This window comes from Manacus vitellinus, unplaced genomic scaffold (assembly GCF_001715985.3).
Source record: "Manacus vitellinus isolate BGI_N305 unplaced genomic scaffold, ASM171598v3 scaffold_47_pilon, whole genome shotgun sequence".
Taxonomy (NCBI): domain Eukaryota; kingdom Metazoa; phylum Chordata; class Aves; order Passeriformes; family Pipridae; genus Manacus; species Manacus vitellinus.
This window is the reverse complement of record NW_021940585.1, coordinates 3,555,281-3,565,166: the sequence shown is the minus strand read 5'-3', so window position 1 is coordinate 3,565,166 and position 9,886 is coordinate 3,555,281. Positions and strand designations below refer to the sequence as shown.

Here is a 9,886-nt window from a genome sequence, read left to right as displayed (position 1 = left end):
CAACCCAGACATTTGCACATTTTCTGCCTTTGACATTAGATTCACTGTGCAGGAGCAGGATCCCTGGGAAGGGAACTCCCCAGTAACAGGCAGTATGAACCCTGCTCTGCCTGGCAGTCTCTGTTTCTGACGCTCTCTCCGTGTCTCAGTAAATCCAGTGCTCAGGCCGTTGTAAATGTCAAGAAGTTATTGCACAAGGTCGATCACTGTCATCAGTATTTTCTTCCAGAATATTAACAGGGCCCAGAGAAACTCACAGAAGTGGATTGCCAAAAGAAAGCGGGCTTGGCATGGCTTTTACTGAACGGTAATTAAACCAACAGGTTTCCTGAGTATTTCTCTGCACGCTTTTCTCCCCTCTCCTGTTGCTGAACTGCAAGAGACAGAAAACCAGCAGCTCTCTGGTGCCCAGGGAGCCCGTGGTGACCCTGCTGGGCTCCTCTAGGCAGGAACAGTGGAGGAGGGGGATGGATATGAAAATGGATTTTCCTTCGACACACGCTGGCCGCAAACTAAGGTCCCAGTCTGGTGTGGCCCTGCCCAGGCAGGCTGAGCAGATGCCAGGAGCTATTTTGGTGCCACTGCCAAGCTCATGCAGTCAATACTTGTATTTCCATCAGACCTCATCACCCTGCCCTCCCCGCTGCAGCCTGCACACATATCAGTATTTACTACAGAGAGAAATATTTACAGCGTTCCTTCCCCTCCTGGCACTCTACAAAGGGACACACATAAGCTTTGGTGTCTTTGAAAGTAATAACACTCACAAACATTTGCCTGTCACTGGCCACAAGAACACGTGCTGGGGGGGCCAGCAAGGGACTGAAGAGAACAATGAGAACAATGAGACGCCGAGACAGAGACACGACAGCAGCACTGGCTGGTCTGTGGGTGCTGGTTAAGGTTTGCCCTTGCCTAGAGCAGAGATTTCTTTCCCCTTTCCAGTGGAAATACAAGTCCTGACCCTGGGCAGCGTGGCAGAGAAACCCAAAGGGAGCCTGTGCCAACTGGCTCTGCGTGGCAAAGAGAAGAGCAACAAATGTCTCCTCTTGTGATGTCCAGGCTTTTCAAGTATCACCCACAGTAAACATCGGGGCTTTGTCGGGTTTTACTGCAAGAAATGGGAGGTGGCTGCAAGAAACCCCCCAAAATCAACCCTGGAGGCGTCATCCCAGCTCTGCCCAGGGGGGTGAGGGCAGGAGGCCGGCTGGGCTCACATGGGACCAGCAATGGGATACTGGATGGGTCACTGCTGGATCCCCTCAGCCATGCTGGACACTGCCAGATCACTGCTGGATCATCCCAACCATGCTGGACACTGCCAGATCACTGCTGGATCATCACAGTCATGCCAGGCACTGAGTGGATCACTGTTGGATCATCCCAACCATTCTGGACACTGCCAGATCACTGCTGGATCACCACAGCCATGCCAGGCACTGAGCCCATCACTGCTGGATCACCGCAGCCACTGCGAGGTGGAATGGGGTAGAAATGGGAAAAAGCATTTAAATTCCGATCTTTCCTCCTTCGACAGCAAATGGGATTTAAAAAAAATATATATATTGACACTATATAAATACATCGATAAAGCTGGACTTCAGGACAGGTCGGATGATCTGATGGTTTTGCAATTCAGGTAAAGTTCCTTCTAGTGCCTATAAGTTACTCAGCCACTGAACTATTTTCGGGCTAAACCGCTATTTCACTTTGTGGAGAAAGGTGTGGTGCAAACTTGTGCTCATGTTGTTTTATAAGATCCCAAAAAGAAGACGATTTCGGTTTTCCAGATGTTCCAACTGGTGTGAGAGTCCGTTCGCAGAATGTCTGAGCCGTGTCCTCAGGAGGCTCTCGAGGACAGGATTCAGAGCTGATCCTTGTTGCCAGGATTATCTCTATGGCCTCTGTGGTTTTTGCTCTATTTTTTTTTTTTTGTACTTTTTCTTCATTTTCTTAAAAAAAAAAAAAAGGCCTTTAAATAAAGTTTTATTTTCTAATATACATCAAACAATTTTCATGCAAAGCAGCAGTCATGGAGACATCCAGGTTCCTTCTTTCCATGTATGCTCGAAAAAATGATCCACCTTGATCAGACTTGGATTGAGATGTTTTATCTTCTTCTCTTCCTGCCTTTCAAACCGGTTCCTACATGATTTTTGAATGCAGTCAGTCCTTGGGCCAGTCTCTGTTCGCTCCAGAAGAGCCTTGGTATTTGTGTCCAGCGCCTTCCTTGCTTGTTCTCCCTCTAAATTCCCGAGAGTCCATGTGATCCTCTGCCCTTTGCCAGCCTTGAGCACCACGACCTTTCTTCAGCTCTCAATAGACATGGCCCCAATAAGTTGCTCTACTTTGTAAGCCAGCCGCTGTCTACGTGCCTGTTCATCCTGCTCCAGAGCCCCGATGAGCTGGGGGAGAGAAAATAAAACGGGGAGGGGAGAAAAAAAGAAACAGAGAAAGAAGTCAGTGTGTGAGAGAGGGGGTGGAGGAGGTGGGTGGGCAGTGAGATGTGAGCAACTCGAAATGGGGAGGTGTGAAACTCAAATAACCGGCGAAGCAACGTGCCCAGCGCTTCGCCGTCGCTGTTGGTTTGTTGAACCGCTCAATACCCGCACAACAAAATCATTCTGACCCTCCCCTGTACCTTGGACTCCAACACTTCTTGTCTCGTTTAGCACGGAACTGATGAGATTTTTTTTAAACCCTTTAATCGGAAAATAGCCGCAGCATCGTGTGGCAAATGCGTACACGCAGTTAAATGACAAAACCCTCCCTTTTAACGGACGTAATTGCAAAATAAGGTTCTTCTCGCAGCGAAATGAAGGGGTGGAACAGATGGCAAGAACTTGGTTTCAAGTGATGCATTCATTAAAGGAGCTCACGCTGCCAGGGTGTCTTTGCAAACAGGAGTCTGCGTCACTGCAACGTGGGATTTGGACTGCGCTCTTCCCAAAAGACAGGGATGTTTCTGGGGAGCTTCAGTGGGTCATGATGATTTTCCACTGCATTAGGGAGAGGGTGCATGCCAAGGCTGAGGAATCCAGGTGCTCCCACAATATTTTAGCTCTCAGCCCTCCTGAGATTGTGCTGCAGGACCCAAACCTCTTTGTGCACGAAGAGAACAGCAGGACAGCAGCGCTGCCAGCTACAGCCACGCTGCACCAAGGGCAAGGGGAGCTCTGGGTGGCAGCAGGAGGGATCACTGCACAACCCACCACTGCACTGAAGTGCATCTGGTCTGTCACACGCACGCCGTGGGACAGCATCACCCCAGGGGACACCATGGCTGCAGAGAACACCATTCCCCCAGGGGACACCATTGCCCAGGGGACACCATCACTCCAGGGAACACCATTACCGCAGGGGACACCATGGCCCCAGGGGACACCATTGCCCAGGGGACATCATCACTCTAGGGAACACCATTGCCCAGGAGACATCATCACTCTAGGGAACACCATTTGCCGAGGGGACACCATTCCCCATGTGACACCATTGCCCAGGGGACACCATCACTCCAGGGAACACCATTCCCCCAGGGGACACCATCACTCCAGGGAACACCATTCCCCCAGGGGACACCATGGCCCCAGGGAACACCATTGCCCAGGGGACATCATCACTCCAGGGAACACCATTACCCCAGGGGACACCATTCCCCCAGGGGACACCATTGCCCACGGAACACCACTGCCCCGGGGGACACCCAGGGGACATCACTGCCCAGGGCACACCCACCTCTTCGCTGTACTTGCTGACATAGGAGTAGATCTCGTTGAGGGCACTCAGCATGTTGAACTCCACGGCGTGCAGGCGCGACTGCTCGGCGAGGTAGGCGTTCATGTCCTGGTCGCTGATGGCGGGGAGCTTGGCGATGTCGGCGTAATACCTGCGGGAAGGAGAGGCCAGGGGAGGGCACGTGAAACACGGCGGCTCGAAATGCTCCTTTTCCCCTTGGGATTTAAACTGAGCTCTGCGGGGAAAAGAACATCATTTCGCCTCGTGTTTGAGTCTAGAAAACAGGATTGTGGTCTGTAACAAGCTGAAAATAAGAGCAGCGATGCTCGGCGGGGCTGCAATCATCGATGATCCCTGTGAGTCCCTTCCAGCTGTTCTATATCCACTTCCCAACATTCTATTCTGTGATCACCGGCCATGGGAGGTTGGGCAGGAGCAGAGCAACCCCCACCCACACTGCTGCCCACCTCTCCACCCAGCTCTTGTAGCTGGGGATGTCCTTGGCGTACAGCAGCTTGTTGGAGGGGGAGTCCTTGCCCAGGCGGTGCTCCGAGGTGGAGCAGGAGTCCATGAAGGTCTGAGCCACGACAGAGAGGCAGGCGTCCGTGATGCTGCCCTTGTGGATGTCGAACACAAACTGGGGGTTTTTGATTACGTTCACCCAGAATCGGAGGGGGAGGCTGGAGGGCAAGCGAGAAACAAAATTAGATGTGAAGACAAAGGCTGGGAAAGGGCACATGCTAAAGAATAAGAATAGAAGAATTTGAACAGGAGCTGGGCCAGGGGCATGAAGCACCAGTTAGCCCAGTGCTGCCCAGATTGCTGGTGATGGATCCTGCCATGCCTGTGCTGGGCACTGCTGCCCTGGGAGCTGCCCTGGGCTCTGATCCCGCACGGGGGGAGGTATGGGGCAGGAGGGCAGGCTGGCTGTGCCAGGGCAGAGCTGGGCAGTGTTTGGGGGTTCTGGGGGAGCATCTCTGTGAGAGGCCCATTAAGCTGAGCTAGTTAGAGCGGATGGATGTGGTGTGGGGTGAGCCCAGGGCAGTCACCCCCACACTAATCAGCGGCTGCCCGGCCACGCCGCGGCCCATCATCCACGGGAGGTGCAGCAGCATCAGAGGCTTTGTCCCCAAATCCCGAGGCCTTTGCAATCAAAGGGGAATTATTATTCCTTTTTTTCTTCGGCTGTATAGCAGGATCAAAAAAACAGCTGCTGCTTTCTATTACCTTTCAAGTCTCAGCTCCCTCTGTCTCCCCAGCTCGCTGAAGGCTGCAGCCTTAACTCTTGCTGCACTGCAGGTGAGCGGCTCAGCCACATCCCCAGCACGCCCAGCTCCCTCTTCCAAGCCTCCATTTGCTTTGACCTGCTCCAGTGGCACAAGCCTGCTCCCATCTCCCCACCAAAATTCCCTTCCTGGGAATGCTGCAGCTCAGCCGAGCCCACCATGCCCCAGGGAGAAGGAAGGGCCAGGGCTCATGGGGTGTGATGCCTCTGGCAGGCCAAACTCTGGTGGTCATTGTTTCCTTTTTTTATTGCTTTAAGAAGGTCTCAAAATTTCTTGTTGATTCCACAATTTTTACCCCAATAACTCCTTTTTCTAAGGCTTTCAAGGAATTGTTTTGAGCTTCCCACAGCCTTAGTGGGGAACCCGGCTTTTGCAGCCACGATGATTAGAGGCCTTTTAAGCCATGAGGGACTCAGGGGGGAAATACAAAGTCTTTAGGAAGCAACCATTTGTTGTGCTTTTCTTCCTTCCTCACAGAGGTAAATTTACAACCCATGGAGCCTTTAATCCTAAAATAACAGCAGAGGCAGAGATGTGAGAGCTGTTATTGTTTGGAGAAGGCCGATGGCACATGGGGCTGGCTCCTTCCCCCCGTGCCACCTCCTCCTGATGCCCAAATGCTCCAGCTGCTGCCTGAAGTGATGGGAAAGGTGCAGCCACTGGCTGAGCTCTCCCCTCCCAGGCAGTCTTGACATTTGTGCCACAGCAGGGTTGTGCAGGCAGGGTGGTGTGGGCATGGAGCCCTGCCTCCCACTCACAGACTGGCTCTTTCCAAAGTGTGGGAATCAGAGGCTGGTTCCAGCTTCCACTTGGGCAGAGGACTCAGAGCACGTGCCGCGGTGCACGGTGCTGAACACAAGCACTCAGGCTTGTGCTTTAATACCCTTCCCTTCCAAATCAGGATGTTCTATGATTCTGTGATTCCACGAACACCACACTGGCAGCCCAACCCAGGATCAAACCCCACTGCCACATCCACCGGGGCAGCATCAGTGCTGGCTGAAAAGCATCTGCACGGCTTTGTGGCACATCTCATGCTCTGAAGCTGCATGGCTCCACAGAATCACAGAATCAGCCAGAGATTCTCAGACCTCTGAGATCATCGAGTCCAACCTTTTGACCCAACACCACCTTGTCTACTAGACCATGGCACTGAGTGCCACATCCAGTCTCTTTTTAAATCTCTCCAGGGATGGTGACTGCTCCTTCCCTGGGCAGCCCATCCCAATGCCCAATCACTCTGTAAAGAACTTCTTCCTAATGTCCAACCTAAACCTTTCCTGGCGCAGCTTACGACTGTGCCCTCTTGCCCAACTCGGTGCTCCCCAGCCTTCCCAAAGCAATTCCCCACCTCTGTTCCACCCTAGGACACAGCTCAACACTCAGACCTGCCTCCCCCTCTTACCAATTGCTCTTCCACGTGTGCCTCACATCCGTGTCGTGGATGCCGTGCTTGTCCGCCTGCTCATCCAGGAAATCGAACATGTACTTGATGGCGAGCGGGAGCGCGCTGCCGCGGTGCACGGTGCTGAACAGTGTCTCGAACAAGTCGTCCACGAACTTCTGCAGCGTTCCCTGGAGGCAGCAGCAACCCAGGGGGTGAGGGGAGGGATGGGCACACGCTTGGCCAAGCAGCCAGATGTTACCAGCCCCTCAAAGTGCTGCCATGGACCCCCCCATAGGAATAACGAGGTCGGGGTCTTTCCGAGCGCTGACTGCTCTGGAGGGTCCCCGGGGAAAGCTCTGGCCTGCAGCTACTCAGGGTTGAATTTGCTCTTTATTTCTAACCTGAAACCATTTTTTTATTGGCTTTCCAAAGCACATCTGTGTTGTCCACGGTGATGAACGTGGGAGGAGAGACAGGAAAACTCTCTCTGGTCAAGGAAACTGGGTAAATATTTGCAGGCACTGCTGCAAATTAAAACACTCTTTGTGTTTTAATACTGTGCAAAAGAATGAAACACTCTTTGTGTTTTAATACTGTGCAAAAGAATGAAGAATTGCAGCAACAGCCTTGAGTGTGGGGAAATCTGGGCTTTGGTTCTGTTGCTGCTCCAGCACCCACCTGGTCCCAGGAAAACCCAGCAGGGACAGACCTCCTGGGAGCTGAGCATCATCAGGGGCTGCACAGGACCCCCGAGAAGTGTCTGTGGATGAACCTCACTGTGCGTTTCCCACGCGAATTCAGCGCACGGGAGTTACCTTTGTGGCCAACAGCCTGGTCAGGTAGATCTCAGACACCATCTTACTGCCCCTGTCTCCCTCCTTCTGGTCTCCATGGTCGTGGTTTTTGACCAGGTGCCAGACCTTGACCCCGCTCTCCAGGTCGGGGGTGATCATGGGGGCCCGGGAGCGCAGGCTGTCGGGGCTGCCGGTGTAGCGGAAGGTGGAGTCTGGATGATGGGGAGAGAAGTTGGTCACACTCAAAGCAAACCCTTTTTCCACTCCCCTGTCTCTTCTCAGTGACACCACCACGTTTGCTAACGCCCAAACCACCTGCACTGGCTTTTTTATGGGGTGATGAAATATAAAACCACCCAGGCACCAACAAAATGTTGATATGTGTTGGTCTCCACCAAATAGAGTCCCTCAGACTTGGGCTTTTCTCTGTTCACACTCAGACATGGACTTTCCTGCTCCATTCACATCCTTATGTGAACTCATCATACAGGCCCACACAAGATTTGTCCATGAGCTCACACACGTTAACCCCGGGCACCAACTCCTGCAGCGCCAGTCTTGTGTTTTGTCCAGTATTTTGCAAATAATAAAACCCTGCCCAGCACAACGAGCACAAAAGGCAGAAGAAACTGCTGGTCTTGTCCTTGAGGCTTTCAGGAGAGCAGCAAGGGCTCAAGCTGAGTATCAACTGCAGAGCCCAAGGCCAGTCCTGCACCCCGGCCGTGCGATCCATGGGTTGAGCAGGTCCAGCCTCCTGCTGTCCTTCCTGCCCTGAAGGGAAAGAGGAGCTCAACAGGAGGCAGGTAGACAACAGTCTTTCCCTTAATTGCTCAGGAACCATGGAGGGATGTGACATATATTTATTTACGTATTTAACTTCCCAAAGAATGTGCCTCCCTGGATCCCATCCACGGCGTCTCCAAGCTGAGACAGGAGGCTGAGGAGCCCGGCTGTGCCTCGCTGGATTTTTTCCTCTCACTAAATTTCTTTGTTCTCTGGAAACCTTGTGGATTTTCTCAAGTTTAGCCTTCAATTCACTGCTCAACCTCCTAGTCAAGAGTACGGGGATCAATCATAAATCAGCCGAGGGAAATACTTGAGTCATTACCAAACTAGCTGGATTTTCATCCCTGATTAAGGCTTAGATAAATGAGTACTCCAACTGATATAATTAAGGAGACAGACAAAGGGACAGCTAGGAAAGCATCTAGTAATTCTATTTTTAAACACATCTCCGTACTGATATATAACAGGGGAAGTAAATAAGTATCTAATTTAAATTCTGTCAGCACAATTAGAAATATTAATCTTAACATGAGCAATGATTGCTCACATTGGTAGTTTGCAAAAGCTTTGCCAGCTGACATAGATCAATGAGCTGTAAGGACTCAGGCTGTGTGACCCAGCCTTGGTTTTTCCATCACCTGAAGCGTGGGATGTGCTGGACATTTGGGGGATCTACACCACACAGGGAGAAATGCCTTTTCTCCTGGATTTTACCTAAAGACCAGCCTATTTTTGGCTCCTCAGAACCCTTGCTCAAGGAAAAAAAACCCAACATTATTTTGGGAGCCATAAACAAGAGGAGGAGACGGGTTTGTCAGGAGACTTTTTGCTTGTAAAACACTCTGCAAAATGAACGATAATGAAAGATCAGTGCACCAGAGATTTTGCCACTGCTGCCTTTTATGGAAGTATATTATTACTATTATTGTGGATTTAGTGTTATAAACGCACACCTGGCACCTCACAGACTCATTTACTCAGGCTGCAGCATCTTCAGGGACCCTCTGGAATGTGCTGAGCCCTGCTATTATGCAAATCCTGAATTCCCAGGTGGGCACATCCCAGCACTCTGTGTTAAGATTGCTGTTCCCTATTTTGACCCATTAGCAAAGAACTCAGGATCCTCCACTTAGAGAAGGGAAAGGTGAAGGACTCAGGCTTTTCTGTCATGCAGGGGACACAAAGCTCTGCATCACCCACCCCCTCTGAGACAAACAACTTCCCTGGACTTTCCCAGGACCAACATTCCTAAAAGTTACTCATGTGCCTGGCATTCCCTTCTCCCTCCTCTCAGCTTCTCTGGTCTTTTGGCTGTTCTGCTCATAGATGGAAAAGCCTTTGCAAGGAAACACCAGCAACCAAGGACATTTTCCCGTTGGGCACCTGGGTGTTCATTTTGGCTCGTGTGGGGCGGTTTTTTGGGGGGAATCTGCTGCTTTTCCCCCACTAATTCCTTGCAGTACCCACCATTTCCCATCCCTTCTTACCATATCTGCTGATAGATGTCCGGGATATACTGGCAGAGGCAGGAATATTGTAGGAGGAGGTTTGCTTGGGAACGAGAGCCACGACTGAGCGGTCGGACACCTGGGGAGGCAAAGGAGGAGGAGAAGATCAGTGGGATCCACCCTCCACATTGGGATCACCAGCTGCTGATCCAGCAAATCCTGAGCAGAAGGGTGCCAAGGGTGGGCACAGGGAGCCACCCAGCCCTGGCAGAGCCCCGTGCTGGGTCAGCAGCAGCTCTACAGCCCAGAGCCTGAAGGAAAGGGGTGATAAATCAAAGATTTATTTTTTTATCTGAAGATGCTTTTGGTCGTTCTGATTTAAGGTTATGCTTTATCCAATAAAAATGAGAATCTCAAGAATTGTTGTGATCCAATTAAAGTAACAATGCA

The 9,886-nt window shown here is 51.5% G+C and overlaps 1 protein-coding gene across 1 annotated transcript in view; it reads right to left on the bottom strand.

Moving 5' to 3' along the window:
- Positions 1 to 1,937: 1,937 nt before the first annotated feature.
- The window catches only part of PLXNA2 (plexin A2), a 144,740-nt gene continuing 136,791 nt past the window's right edge, over positions 1,938 to 9,886 (bottom strand). The window contains exons 26-31 of the mRNA XM_029962520.1: positions 9,476 to 9,575; positions 7,224 to 7,414; positions 6,427 to 6,596; positions 4,203 to 4,415; positions 3,736 to 3,886; positions 1,938 to 2,405 (exon numbers count right to left, since the gene is read on the bottom strand). Coding sequence (XP_029818380.1) covers positions 2,310 to 2,405; positions 3,736 to 3,886; positions 4,203 to 4,415; positions 6,427 to 6,596; positions 7,224 to 7,414; positions 9,476 to 9,575 — 921 coding nt within the window. The 3' untranslated portion in view covers positions 1,938 to 2,309. The remainder of the gene's footprint in view (positions 2,406 to 3,735; positions 3,887 to 4,202; positions 4,416 to 6,426; positions 6,597 to 7,223; positions 7,415 to 9,475; positions 9,576 to 9,886) is intronic.